This window comes from Phyllobates terribilis, unplaced genomic scaffold (genome assembly GCF_046119375.1).
Source record: "Phyllobates terribilis strain yellow unplaced genomic scaffold, ASM4611937v1 Scaffold_47__1_contigs__length_9908305, whole genome shotgun sequence".
Lineage (NCBI taxonomy): Eukaryota > Metazoa > Chordata > Amphibia > Anura > Dendrobatidae > Phyllobates > Phyllobates terribilis.
This window is the reverse complement of record NW_027362807.1, coordinates 2,794,672-2,809,969: the sequence shown is the minus strand read 5'-3', so window position 1 is coordinate 2,809,969 and position 15,298 is coordinate 2,794,672. Positions and strand designations below refer to the sequence as shown.

General features: G+C 43.3%; 1 protein-coding gene across 1 annotated transcript; it reads left to right on the top strand.

Moving 5' to 3' along the window:
• The first annotated feature begins 608 nt into the window (after positions 1–608).
• On the top strand, positions 609–13,441 carry LOC141191530 (uncharacterized). Its single transcript, XM_073661421.1, has 7 exons — positions 609–669; positions 1,688–1,797; positions 1,927–2,106; positions 2,190–2,313; positions 2,397–2,494; positions 2,691–2,781; positions 9,651–13,441. The coding sequence occupies exons 2-7, from the start codon at positions 1,720–1,722 to the stop codon at positions 11,069–11,071; spliced, it is 1,992 nt and encodes a 663-aa protein (XP_073517522.1). The 5' UTR covers positions 609–669; positions 1,688–1,719; the 3' UTR covers positions 11,072–13,441.
• Positions 13,442–15,298: the final 1,857 nt, after the last annotated feature.

Sequence of the window (15,298 nt, the reverse complement as noted above, 5' to 3'; positions counted from 1 at the left end):
TTTTTGAAAACATGGGATCAAGTGTTAATCTCATCATCTATACCACGTAGGTTGGGTCCATTAACGCCCTTGTTTGGCAACCCAGATTTTCCCTCTGCTTCAGGTAAGGACTCATTTCTAATCTGGGCCTGATCTGATGGGGTTAGATTGAGACACGTTCTCATGGGATCAGGCTCTTTTCCTTCCTTTATAGAACTTCGTGGCTCCTTTCCAATTAGGAGTCTATCCTGCCTGGCTTATTTCCAGCTCAGGTCATTTATAAATTCTCACATGTTACTAGTATAAAGGATGAATTCACTCCGTTTGAACCCTTAATCATGCAAGTAGGTCCTTGTACTAAACTTCTATCTTGCATACACAAAGCAACACAAATGGACACCAGCAATGACCCTCTACCCTTTACTGGGGTTGGGAGAAGGAATTGGGTCGTCAAATTTCAGAGAAGGATAGGCAAAAAACATACATAATGCCAGAAATGTCACTGACTGCGGAGACGTCTCCATGTAGCGTCTTCACTCCGGATATCACTGTACAGGAGCCGCACAGTTCACAATGTGCATCCACTGAGGCCCCTGATCATGTGACCCCTGACTCCTCCCCTCCTGTGACCTCATCAGGTCCTGTACGCACAGAGCAGCCATATATGTGGTGGCGGCTCTGCAGGTGGAGGTATGTGGAGACCCCATTACTGGGCGCAGGGGGCATTAACCCCTTCAGCACGGAGACTCTTTTGGGGTCTCTGTGTGGTGTGAACAGTGAGGTAACAGCTGTGGACAGAATACGGCTTAGCTGGTTCCCGTCCACATTAGATCCATTCAGACGACTGCAGGATGAAGGACAGAAGCCCAGAGAAGTCCTCACACAACGCCATTATTCATCTCCTAGCTCCAGCACAGTAATGTAGATAGTAGTGATAACCGTCCACATATTCTCTTTATACCCTCCGGTACGATGGATTTACCCTCAGTGTCCAGGAAGCTTCACGGTTCAGCAATGCCCCTCTGACATCTCCCCTCCACCTGAACTATTTACTCTTTCAATGCCACAAAACCGAAAGTTCTTTCAGTCACCATTGTGTTCTCTTAGGAAATGTGTGGAAACGTTGGAGGGGTTAATGGCCGCGGGATTAGTGGGGTCTCCTATGTGCTCATTAATTCTCTGCCTTATTTACGGGAGGAGCAGCCAACATATCTGACATTACACTCCAGACACTGAATACAATATACTACAAATTCTCTGCTGCAGGTGATACATTGTGTAATGAAATGTTTTATTTAATGTGATTAAATCTATTTCTTGTGTTCGGCATATTTACATGGTGGACATTTATCAATGGCGCATTTACAAAAACCCAGAGGTGTAAGCCAGGTTCTCGTTATGTGTTTCTCTTACGATTAATTTAGGAGACAGGAGTTGTGAAAGGGTCGGGGCCGAGAACAAACAACCATCTCGTAAAACCATCAGATAACCATCTTGTGAAAAACGTATTCAGCTGTAGACTCCGAGGAAGAAACTGCTTGTTGTCTGTGGCCTAAAATATATAGGATTTATTACTAGATGTAAAGAAGAAAACTAAATACTGTAAAATAATATATCTCCTCATATGTTTCCTTTTATTATCTCCAGTAATTGTATTATTACACAGGATTTTTATGATGTTACATCGGCTCATCTTCTTCTCATTCAGGTCTCTACAACACGGATCTGTCCAAATCAAAGATGGATTTGGACAGAGACAAGATGGCGGAGAGGATATTACACCTCACCCTAGAGATCCTCTTCCGGGTTACTGGAGAGGTGAGAGATTCTGATGACGTCACATTACATCATTCTTATCTATGGGAATAACAGATGGACAGAACTGGAGAGGTGAGGACTCTGGAAATGTCTGTAGTGAGATTTATTAATGTGTCTCTCCATAACCAGGATTATACAGTAGTGAAGAAGACCTCTAGTGAGCGCTGTCAGAACCCTGTGTCTGAGGGATGGGGAAGACCCCTGAACCCAATCACTGGGCCTCCACCTCACCCCCTGATACATGAGGACATTAATGACCAGAAGATCCTAGAACTCACCTACAAGATGATTGAGCTGCTGACTGGAGAGGTGACACTGCTGGGAATGCTGGGACTTTATACAGTAATGCTATGAAGGGATCGGGGGGATGACTGTATCTTTGTATGTGTTAGGTTCCTATAAGATGTCAGGATGTCACTGTCTATTTCTCCATGGAGGAGTGGGAGTATTTAGAAGAACACAAAGATCTGTACAAGGACGTCATGATGGAGGTTCCCCAGCCCCTCACATCACCAGGTAATAGACAGGACTAAATACACACGGCCTATAATTATCTGTATGTAAAGAATGAATTCAGTCCCTGTATGTGTTTCCTCCAGATCTATCCAGTAAAAGGACAACACCAGAGAGATGTCCCCGTCCTCTTCTTCCACTGGACTGTAAACAAGAAGATCCCAATGTTCTTCAGGATCATCAGGTAGATGGAGAGAAGGTGTCAAGAGATCTCCCCTATGATGTGTAGACGGCTGTAAAGGTCTTGTGTTGTGTCTTGTTTTATCCACCAGTATTATATTTTATATTTGTGTAATGAGAACGGTGGGGATGGCAGGATTAGAGCTGATCATAGATGGGACTTCTCCATCAGTCTGTGACTTTTACAATATTTGTTTCAGGGTGAAGATCTGACCCATATTAATACTACAGAGACATATGTGAGGGGTGATGAGCGGTGTAAAGAGGAGATTCCTACATATGACTACCCAGGTGAGTAGTAACTACTAAATGTAGAGAAGTTACCAATTCATCTCAGTCACCGGCTGTGGCTGCTTTATCGGTGGTGTAGTCCGGCCGTATCACAATCGTGTGATCACCATTTTACTTCTAGACCACAACATTCTCCTCCATCCAAAACTGTTTAAATGACTTTGGGCATTGAAAGCCCTTTTCTATAGAACTTACAACCGGAAGGATCCACCTACCCTTTGAGATTAGGAGATGCTGATTCTTACCTGCCCAGATCTTTAAACTACAAAGCCAAATGACAGCGTACATAGAATTTGCTGACAAGTTAGAAAATCACATGATGAATAATATTATGATGGGCCTGTAAGAGAAAGTGGAGGGTAGTGATGCTGTTGGCTTCCTAGAACCCTGATATCTTATTGGATGAATCTAAATTCTCTCCCTTCTGTGCTGCTGAATGTGCTCATATGGTCCCTACAAGACCAGGTCCAGTGTTTCTGGAAAAATTTAATTTTTATGATCTACAACATTAAATGTGCAGTGAGGACCAAGTGTGAATTTCTGTACAATAACAACAGAGATTCCCTTTATCCTGACTTTTAAATTCCTTTTAAAACTGACTAACTTCAAGGAGGATTATGATAAACTACATAAAAAAGCGTTACCCCTGTGCCATGATATATCTCTATGATGCTGAGTCACTTTTCATGGCCAAGCCGTGAGACAGGATAGTCAAGGAGTCCTGTAACATCCCTGGTGGCATGCTTACATGGTTTACCACCTCCCACCATGAAAGACCGCAATCTTATCTATCAGTCCAGGCTGCACACTTTGCTCCAGTGCCTTCTGTTTGCATGTCTCTTGTCTGATTTCTTAGGGCGGTGGCGCTGTTGCTTTCTGATTCTTATAGTTGCAGTGTGCGCACTCCTAATGCGTCTCCAACCTATTGCTGTGAGTCACTGGATACTTAAACCCCCTCCACCCAGTGCTCTGTGCAACTGAGTTGCCAGGTTTTGTCCTGTATCTTGCCTGTTTCTGCCACCCTGGGGGCTGTATACCCAGGCCTGTTACCTGTGACTTCTAGTCAGTTTCTGCCATCCTGGGGGCTGAGTTCCCAGGCTCTTTCCTGTATCTTGTTCCTGGTTCAGATCCTGTCTGAACAGTGTCCTAGCCCTTTACCTATTTGTCTCTATGTCTGCACCTTCCCTTTTCCTACAGTGTCTGAACCTGCACCTAACTCCAACTCGTTGTCTCTGTACTTCTGTTTGTGAGTTTTGTGTCCACTCGCTACTTCATTGCAGGTACCTTGTGTGTATCTGGTTCTGCTCGTTCTGTTTCCCTGTCTCCGTATCTACTCCTGTGTTCCAGCTATCTTCTTGTGTTTTCCAGTCTGTTCCATGTGAACAGAGCCCTGTCCTGTCTACCGCATCTGTGGGTTTTGCTCTGCTCTGCTTGTCTACCGCATCTTTGGGTTTTGCTCTGCTCTGCTTGTCCATCGCACCTGTGGTTTTGCTCTGCTCTGCTTATCCACCGCACATGCGGTTTTGCTCTGCTCTGCTTGTCCACTGCACCTGCGGTTTTGCTCTGCTCTGCTTGTCCACCGCACCTGCGGTTTTGCTCTCCTCTGCTTGTCCACTGCACCTGCGGTTTTGCTCTGCTCTTCTTGTCCACTGCACCTGCGGTTTTGCTCTGCTCTGCTTGTCCACCGTACCTGCGCTTTTGCTCTGCGCTGCTTGTTTACCGCACCTACGGGTTTTGCTCTGCTCTGCTTGTCTACTGCATCTGCGGGTTTTGCTCTGCTCCGCTTGTTTACTGCACCTGCGGGTTTTGCTCTGCTCTGCTTGTCTACCGCACCTGCGGGTTTTGCTCTGCTCGGCTTGTCTACTGCATCTGCGGCTCTGTTCCTGTATCATAGTCTGTACTGGTTCCTATTTTGCCTGCTTTCCTACCTGCCAGTACCCACCTGTCTGCATATCAGCTGTGCCTGCCAGTACCCACCTGTCTGCATATCAGCTGTGCCTGCCAGTACCCACCTGTCTGTATGCCAGCCTAACCTGCCTGTTCCTGCATTCCCCAGTGTGGGTCAACAGCTGTGACCGGGGTCTGACCTGGAGTAGCACCTGGTCCCTCTGCTCGGTTCCGCCCTGGTTTACAGAGTCGATTGAAGCGCCGTGCGACCTTGGTCGAACCGGGTTGATACTTAGTCACGCCCCTCCAGGCACTCCTCGGTTCATGATCCAGTGGGATCACTAATCATGCTCACGCCAGTCAGCCCGGGCGTGAGCGTAACAAGTCCGAAGTCAAAAGCCAGGAGGGTACATCATAAACAAAAGAAAGAAAGAAGTAGACAGGTAACGTTCTGTTCGTCAGAATACCAGGAGGATAGCGAATCAGAGCATAAGGGGTTAAACATACGGATGATCAGAACAAGGTCAGGCAACAGAAGATCAATTCACAAAACATAAGGCACAGAGACAAACCTCACACAAGCTGAATGTACATCTGGCAGAAACAGCCCAGTTAAGTAGCCTGGCAATCACCTGGGATAGTGAACACTTCAAGATAGCTAGTTCCTTTTAGTCTCAGATTGGACGGCTGAGCTGTCAATCAACACACTGACACCTCAGCACAACCCTGCACCAGACTGGATGACCGAGTTGTCAGTAACTGCATCCCACACACACTGAGTGGTAGAACCGTGACAGTACCCCCTCTTCTAACGGAGGCCACCGGACCCCCAAGCTTCCCAGGAAATTTTAGATGGAAGGTCCTGACTAACCAATCTGCCTTCACATCTCAAGCTATGACCCACGTTCTCTCCTCTGGTCCGTATTCCTTCCAATGGATGAGGTATTGGAGGGAATTTCGGACCCTATGAGAATCCATAACTCACTGAAACTCATACTCCAAGCCACCGTCGACTGAAACCAGAGGAGGCGGGGAAGAGGGAGACAATGCCGAAGGGACAAACTCCTTTAATAGGGATTTATGAAAGACTTTAGTGATGCGAAGAGATGGAGAAAGCTTTAATCTGAATGCCACTGGATTGACCACCTCTAGGATCTCAGCACTTTAAGTTTAATGTTCCTATGACAACCAAACCTTATCCCCGATCTTAAAAACAGGACTCACTGAATGTCTTCTATTGGCCTTCTGTTTTTTGGCGAATCTGAGCAGTCCCAATATTCTTTTGAGCATCCTTTCAGACATTCCCAAATCTTAGTATTGTGACCTCCACCCCAAGACATTCAGAAATAATCCTAGAAAATTCACCAAAATAGGGATGAAAACCATAATTACAGAACAATGGTGAGGTTCCAGTAGACTGATTCACTCAGCTGTTAAATGGAAACTCAACAAGTGTAAAAACGAAGACCTCCTGCTGAGCCGCCACAAAGCATCTTAAAACTTATTCCAAAGATTGATTTGTCCTGTCTGTCTGACCATTGGTTTGAGGGTGGTAAACAGATGAAAATGATAAGTCAATCCTGAGTTTACTACAAAAAGCTCTCCAGAATTTAGAGACAAATTGTACTCCCCTATCAGACACAATGTTAAGAGTGATCCCATGTAACCTTACAATATGAGAAAAACAACCTGGAGAGTGTCTCTGCATTAGGTAATCCTGACAAAGGAACAAAATTAGCTTGCTTGCTGAATTGGTCAACTACCGCTCTGATAGCAGTTTTCCCACGAGACAGAGGAAAATCCGTGATGAAATCCATGGACAGATGAGTCCACTGGCTTTCTGGAATTGTCAATGGATTCAATTCCCCAGCCGGCCGGCTATGACTGACTTTATCATGGGCGCAAATTTCACAAACAGATACAAAAATCTTTGATATTATTATGCATGCACAGACACCAAAAAATCTAGCAATTGCTTTCTGTACAGCAATAACCCCAGGATGACCACTCAAGATGGAATCCTGAAATTCTTGTAACACACGCAATCTTGGGTACACAGGCACAAATAATTTAGATCCTGGAGTAGCGGAAGGAGCCAACGACTGGACTTTATGGATCTACTCCTCCAATTTCAAGGTTACCATAGAATCCACAATACCGTGAGGAATAATGGAGGATGCAGGTTCTGGAGGAGAAACTGAATCGAGACTACAAGATAATGTGTCAGCTTTCACATTCTTAGACCTTGGCCAGACATAATGTGACGCTGTGTCACCTTTCATGGCCAAGTCGTGAAGCAGGATAGTGAGGGAGTCTGAAGTCAGAAGCCAGGAGGATACATCCTAAACAGAAGGAAGAGACAATGGCGTGGTCAGGTAACGTTCCGTTGGTCAGAATACCATGAGTATAGCGGATCAGAGCACAATTAGGTCCAAGGTCAGGCAACAGAAGATAAATTCACAGAACACAAGGGGCAGAGACAAACCTCACCCAAGCTGAATGTACATCTGGCAGAAGTCTAGGAGAAACAGCCCAGTTAAGTATACTGGCAATCACCTGGGATAATGAACACTTCGAGATAGCCAGCACCTCCCAGTCTCAAATTGGACGGCCGAGCTGTCAATCAAAGTACTGACAGCTTCAGCACGCCCCTTTACCAGATTTAACGGTTGAGTTGGCAGCAACTGCATCCCAGTCACACTGAGGGGTGAAACTGTGACAATCTCTAAGCCTTCACTGACTTGCCTCTTATTTTACATAATGCATGTAGTAGTGCAGGGTTAGGTAAAATAGGAGGCAGGTCAGTGAGCGATCAGTGAGCTGTCATAAGAGCATACAGATGAATATGTAAGCAGAGCACCAGATAGCGCACCCTCCACAGGCCGCCCCGGAGCACATGTATATCATTATCTCCAAACTGAAAGTAAAGATAACACAGCAACCACAGGACGGATTTCATCAACCAAGGTATCATATTAATCAGTGTAATGGTGCCCACCAGAGAGTGTATGTAGTTTACTGAGCACAATCCCGCTGACAGGTGCGCTTTAAGATCTAAGAAGAGCTATCAATTAAACTCCTTTTGGAAGACCTCGCAATAGAACATATGGGGAAGTGAGAGATAATGCTTTAACTTCTTTTGAAGCATAGGAATCCTGTAGTGTACAGGTAATTAAACAAGAAAGTTATATTAGGAGAAAACATGCCAAAAGGAGAGGGGTTTACTAGAGGAGAAGTGTGCTTTCCCAGGCACAGAACTTTTATTCATGCAGCACAGATTGTAGCCAACCCGGCTCCGGGGTTCAGACCGGAATATTGGCGTTGGTATCGATCCGATATGTATGAGATATAGATTTTCAGCGTTATAACGAAGGGCGGATGTGACGCATTAACTCACATCGGCGGGGGTGGGGGCACTAGAATCACTCCAATTGAATAACGGTCTGATAGATGGTGCGAACAAGGTTATATTTGATCTTTATGTACAGGTAAAATCCTGATAAAAAAATAAGACATCAATATCTAGTGCCTGTGATCTTCAGAGGTGAAGATATCTTAAGTTGTTGCTCTCCTAAAATCCTTAAGGCTGAGAACATCTCACAAACAGCCACACATGAGTTCATAAAGGAGAAGTGTGTGGGCGTAACCTAGGAGCTAATAAAAAGCAAATCCTGGGTCTGGATCATTGTCAGCACCTAGGAAGACCTACAGTAGTTCGCTGTGGAGGTTCTGTCCAATTCCAAATCTAAGTGCTTCCCTTCTCTTAAGTTCTGAGCCATTTCTGTGACCAAGTTTAGCAAGTTTCTTGTTTATACCTTTTATGTATTTGTATATATTCTGCTGTTTTGTTCCCATTTTGTGTTATCTTGTATATTTTTTAAACACTGCCTATATTTTGAATTAAATATATAGTTTAATAGTTCTGTACCTTTTGCTTTGTAAACCTCACCTAAAGCAATATGCTACCTGTAATGGGTGTCCAGTTGGCCTGTATAAATGATTGGTGCTGTTAGTTTCCTAATAACCGGCCTAGTAGTGGAAGCAGCTGCAGTCTCATCCATCAATCATTGATCAATTGCGTATCGTTCTTACGATTTGGAGGCTGTGGAGATGCGTTACCCTTGATAAAGTGATAACAATGGGTGGATCTGCATGACCCCTCCGGCTGTGTATCTTTGACACCGTGCCTAATGACAGAAGCAGATTTGCAGGAGTAGATCCCAGACAAGATGGGACACACCATTTACAGAATCCCTAATTTGACTAAATTGCTGAAAACCAGAGCAGCAGAAATCGCCATAAGGTGACTCCATTTTGGAAATTATAACCCTCAGTGAATTAATCTATAGGACTAGTGACAATTTTGACTCCACTGGCACTTTCCGGAAATTAGCACGCAGTGGATGTTGGAGAGTAAAAATTGCACATTTCCCATTTTACTAGTTCCCAGATTGAGCTCCAGGAGACACACACTGTAAATTAAGTGGGTTCTTCTCACTATAGTAATGTCAAATACATGGATGCTAAATGTGGTTTGGGCGCACTGCAAGGCTCAGAAGTGAGGGGGGAGATGTGACTTTGGGAGAGCGGATATTGCTGGATTGGTTTATGGAAGCCATGTTGCTTTTCAAGAGCATTTGAGCCACTAATAATGCGGAAACCTGTTTTTCCATTGACAAATCATGAGTGGGGGCGTGTTTTTTGCGGGATGAGTAGAAGTTTTTATTGGTGTTATTTTCGACTGCAGAACATTGGTGGCTTTTTATTCCATATTTGTGAGGCAGAATGAACAAACAGTTGAACACCACGCTCCACTGGTTCATCCTATGAGGATTTGCATTAGACTGTGAACTGTCATTAATTTGTGAATAATTCAATTTTTGAACATAACTTTTTATAGACAATTTAAGTACAAATGTTCAAAAATATAAAAATCAAGCATATATTATTCAAAAATAATAATTGTTTCTTTTTATTGCCAGATGACTGTACCAGGAGATCAGAGGGACAACTGACATCTTCAATTTTTAAATCAGATGACCTTGAGATCCCACAGGATACAACTGAAGTGAATGCCATTACTCCAGATTTACCAGCATCCCTTGAAAGCAAAGATCTCTCATTTAATCCTTTGAAACAGGTCCTGTCTTCTGATTCATTACTGACTACTATGGAAAATCCAAGTCGCAAAATAAGCATTAAAAAGCGAACTGCTCCTAAAGCAAAGAAGCCATTTTCACATTCAGAATGTGGAAATAGTTTTCCTCTCAAAAAGTGTTTTCTTAAACATCAAAAAATTCACACAGCAGAGAATAGATTTTCTTGTTCCAAGTGTGGAAAATGTTTTTACTACAAATCACAGCTTGTTAGTCACCAGAGACGTCACACAGGGGAGAAGCCATTTTCATGTTCCGAATGTGAGAAATGTTTTACAAAGAAATCAAGTCTTATCAGACATCAAAGATTTCACACAGGGGAAAAGCCTTTTTCATGTTCAGAATGTGGGAAATATTTTGTAGATAAATCAACTCTTGTTAGTCACCAGAGAACTCACACTGGGGAGAAACCATTTTCATGTTCAGAATGTGGAAAATGTTTTGTGAAGAAATCATCTCTTCTTAGTCACCAGCACTGTCACACAGGGGAGAAGCCCTTTTCCTGTTTAGAATGTGGGAAATGTTTTAGACAAAAATGTAATCTTGTTATACACAAACTAACTCACACAGGAGAGAAGCCTTTTTCATGTTCAGAATGTGGAAAATGTTTTAACCGGAAAGCTAATCTATATAGTCACCAGAGAATCCACAAAGGGGAGAAACCTTTTTCATGTTCAGAATGTGGGAAATGTTTTAACTGCAAATCAGATGTTATTATACATCAAAGAACCCACACAGGGGAGAAGCCTTTTTCATGTTTAGAATGTAGGAAATGTTTTAAACGGAAAGTGCTTCTTGATAGCCACCAGAGAAGCCACACAGGGGAGAAGCCTTTTTCATGTTCAGAATGTGGGAAATGTTTTAGCTGGAAATCGCTTCTTGATAGCCACCAGAGAACCCACAAAGGGGAGAAGCCATTTTCATGTTCAGAATGTGGAAAATGTTTTAATCGGAAGGCGTATCTTGATGGCCACTATAAAACCCATACAGGGGAGAAGCCTTTTTCATGTTCAGAATGTGGGAGATGTTTTAACCGGAAAGCGCATCTTGATAGCCACCAGAGAACCCACACAGGGGAGAAGCCTTTTTCGTGTTCAGAATGTGGGAAATGTTTTAACCGGAAAGCACATCTTGATAGACACCAGAGAACCCACACAGGGGTGAATCCTTTATCATGTTCAGAATGTGGGAAATGTTTTACGCGGAAAGCGCATCTTGATAAACACCAGAGAACCCACACAGGCTAGAAGCCTTTTTAATGTTCAGAATGTGGGGAATGTTTTGTGAAGAAATCATCTCTTCTTAGTCACCAGAGCAGTCACACAGGGGAGAAGCCTTTTTCATGTTCTTAATGTGGGAAATGATTTACACTGAAATCAACTGTTAATGGGAACCTGCCACCAGAAATAACACTATTAACCTGCAGATATGGGCTTAATCTGCAGGTTACTAACTTGCCTGGTACCTGCACATAGCCAAACAAAGCCAAATTAAATTTATTCTCCCCGGCAGCATTCAATTTCAGTCATGAGGGCAGTGCCTGTGCGGATTTTGGTACCGCTCGGAGAATACAGAACGGCTGTAAACAAACTCCCAGCTCTGACTGCCACTGACTCTGCATGGGGGCCGGCTGTCAGTCAGTGCTGGGGTGCTGTTACAGTTACTGCTCTTTATACTCAGAGTGGTGACTGAACCAGCACCACCCCTGTGACTGAAACCGAATGCTGCTGAGGAGAATAAAGTTAACTTTCTCCCAGCAGCGTTTGGCTATGTGCAGGAGCCGGGCACGATAGTAATGTTACTAACCTGCAGAGTAAGCCCATATCTGCAGGTTAATAGCGTTTTTGGTGGTGACAGGTTCTGATTAAAAAATATCTGAGAAGTCACACAGGGAAGAAGCTTTTTTCATGTTCAGAATGTTGGAAATTTTTTAACCGAAAATTGTATCATCTTAAAGGGGTTGTGCAATACTAGGACAACCCATTGTCATTCCCCATGTTTGGCCTCGTTAAAGTAAAAACACTCATATTCAGCACCTGTGCTGGCGCCATTCCAGGCGTTTCCGGGCTCGCATTTCCGGTGTTCATGTGAGGTTGTTACATCTCACAAGCCCTGCACCCAATCAGTGCCGGCTTCACTGTCCCTGACTTTGAATGTATTGAATATCAACAGGAAGCCAGGGCTGTGGTTGCTCTCTGACTTCCTCATGATGTTTGATTCGTCTGAAGGTGGTGTGAGGCAGTGAGGGGGATCATATTCGAGGGACGGTATATATTCCCTAGGATGTGCATAGAGGCATATTGGCCCCGCTAGAGTGCACTGCAGTCGCAAAAACACCTGTGGTTGCAGTGCAAAATAAAAGTAAAGTTTGGACTTGGTCAAACTGTTTGACCAAGTTAGATTTAAGAAAACCCGGAATAGGAATTTATTTTCGAAGTGATGTATAGGTGGCAGTAGGGCGGGTCACTCCCATTCCATTTAAACCTTCAGCAAAGGTTTGGTTGTGTCAATTCTTTGTTTGCAAGCTGCAGAGCAGGAGACTCTGTGCACTGCAAGCCTGAGTGAAGGCATACCACAGACTTGTGAAGGAAACAACTGGTGCACCCCAGACTGGATCGGTACAGCCGTCTCCCATGGCATCAGATTTACACAGACTCTTTGGATATCACAGCTGCGATCTGGAGGACAGCTTTTGCATTTGAGCTGTGAGTTTTGGCAAATAAAGACATTTAAGTTGAACTTTCCTTGGGTCAATGCCTCATTACCGCACAGTGTGAACACCGCCGCACTACAGTGGGGACATTGACGTCAACACTGATTGGGCACAGGGCTCACGTGACATACCAACCTCACGTGAGTCCTAGGAATGCAAGTGCTGACACCGCTGGAATGGCGCTGGCATGGGAAGTTTGTATTTCTTATTTTATTTTAATAGAACCAAACATGAGGAATGAAAAAGGTTTGTCCAAGTAATGGACAACTTTTTTTTAAACATAAAAAAAATGAATTACTGGAAAGTTGTATTTTGTTGACCATCAAAAAGACTCCAATGGGGGAAAAACTATATATATTATTGACAAATTATACAAAAACATATAACACACAGTTCTATAATTAAATGAGAAAGGGAAATTACTTTAGAACTTACCTTATTGTTTGACTTATAAGACACTTTTTAGCAATAAAAAAATATTGCTAATAAGTGAGTGTGTCTTATAGACTGGAGGCAGTTTCCTGTGTCAGAGGAGGACAATGAGACAGTTTCCTTCCTGATCACTGAGATAGCTGCTCTCTCTCCTCCAACCCATACTTATCTAATTGATTGGTGCAGAGCAGGAGGGGAAGGTACCGGGACCTGCACAGAGCCTGTATGTCCTGAGTGAGCAGCTTAAGAACCTTCCACCCAAGTAGCTCATATATGTTTCAGATCATATAACACTGTTTTACATATTTTCAAACTTTCTCAGGTTCAGTTATGAAATGAGCCATTTCTTATGACTTTGACCTGCTTTCAAATATGACAATGAAAATTGTAGTTGTCTCTTGTTTCTATGATATTAAAGAGTTTTCCTTTTACTACTACATATAATTAATGCATAAAAGTTTCAACACTTTGAAACATTATTTTTTTTGAAAATATAAAGATTCAGAATATTTTGTTATTCCAATATCTGATATTTATTTAGTGGAAACTTGGCAAGAATTCAAAAACCTAAAATCTGTCTAAACACTATTGTGAATCATCAACAGTTAAAAAAATTGCATTACAAAATTTGTTACTCATTCAGTGACAACTCTTTTTTTGCTTGACTATTGTATTCCATCAGCTCTTCTCTTACAATTGTCCATCAATAATCTGCAAGCATTGATGGATTCCATTTTCCGTGATATCTTTTCTCCATAGCTGTAATATCTTGGTGAAGTCTCTCAGCTTGCTTGTCGCTCACTGCTCCGCAGTTTGCTGGACACAGGTGATGTAAAAAATGAATCTTTAAATATGGGACCAAGGAAGAGAAGGTGGCTTGTATGCCGATGATTTGCTCTTCTTCCTAGGGAAGGCTCGGGGGGGTCTCTGGAGAGCACGATGTCGACTATCTCCAGCTGACTTATTCCGTCCAAAGACCATACTGAGAACTAGAGGGCACTTATTACAGGTGGAAGAATGGCCAATCCAGCAAACAGGCAAGGATTCTTTACAGTTAGAGCAGTCAGACTGTGGAACACCTACTACAAGACGTAGTAATGGCAGACACTATTGTGAAGACCCTATTTCTTCCGTGGGTGTAACACTACTCAGACAACACAGTGTGAGGGGAAAACAGTGTGGTAATACTTTATTGAACCACAAAGTGGACAATAAACAGATAGAATAGTCCCAGCAAGTACTCTAGATGGTGCAAATGACTGAGTCCTCACCCTTCCACTGGCCCACCGGGAATAGAGAAGCTGCGATTTCGGGGCTTCCATGGTCGACCACACCCACCACTGGCACCCCACTTTTGTAGGGCCCCCAAAGAGAGAAGGTAATGACAAGCTTAGAAAACTAGCCGAGAGCAGTGAAGTCTGGGGCCAGGTGACTTGGATTCTTCAAGATGTCTCTGAGGGTTCAGCAATGGTCAATGGAGCCGATCTGTATTCCTCCAGCTGGGGTCAAAGTCCCCTAAGCTGACTAGCTGTAGAATGATACTGAATAGAGGCAGAGACCCCTTTTTATGGATCACCGTTGTCCTTTCAGCCATCATTCACAGGTCAACGGTCAGAGATCAAGGTGGAAGGGGCCCATGACTCTGAGTATTTAATCAACTTGCATAGTTTGTCCTCCATTTCTCAGCAAATCAACAACCCCCTAGGCTGGTGTAATACGTAATCAGCATATTATCAAACTGTATTGCTCCATGACCCTATCTTGCAAGATTTGCAGACCATACAAGTGCTTCTCACTAAATTAGAATATCATCAAAAAGTTAACTTATTTCAGGTCTTCAATATAAAGAGTGAAACTCAAAAGTCATTATCTCAGTAAATTAGAATAATTAACAAAAAACACCTGCAAAGGCTTCCTAAGCATTTAAAAAGGTCCCTTAGCCTGTTTCAGTAGGCTCCACAATCATGGGGAAGACTGCTGACTTGACAGATGTCCAGAAAGCAGTCATTGGATTCTTGTATGTGCCTCATAACAATTTCCTCCTTTATGTGTAATTATGAGTATACAATTTCTCTCGTTGAATGTGAAAGGGTTAAATTCACCTGCCAAACACTCTATGTTGTGGAGGGAGGTGAGAAAATCAAAGGCAGACATTGTGTGTCTGCAGGAGACACATTTATTGGCAGCTGATAATCATAGATTGCATCAGGCACAATTCCCCCAAATATTCTTTGCAAATGCCCAGACTAAGACAGCAGGAATCTGTATTATGATAAAAAATTTGGCCTTCCAGAACATTCAGATGTGTGCAGACCCCATGGGTAGATAC

Excerpts from the sequence above, each read along its gene's own strand:
- LOC141191530 (XM_073661421.1), top strand. The coding sequence starts at position 1,720 with ATGGATTTGGACAGAGACAAGATGGCGGAGAGGATATTACACCTCACC. Across the intron at positions 1,798-1,926 it reads TCTTCCGGGTTACTGGAGAG|GATTATACAGTAGTGAAGAA; the intron begins GTGAGAGATTCT and ends CTCCATAACCAG. Across the intron at positions 2,314-2,396 it reads CCAGCCCCTCACATCACCAG|ATCTATCCAGTAAAAGGACA; the intron begins GTAATAGACAGG and ends TGTTTCCTCCAG.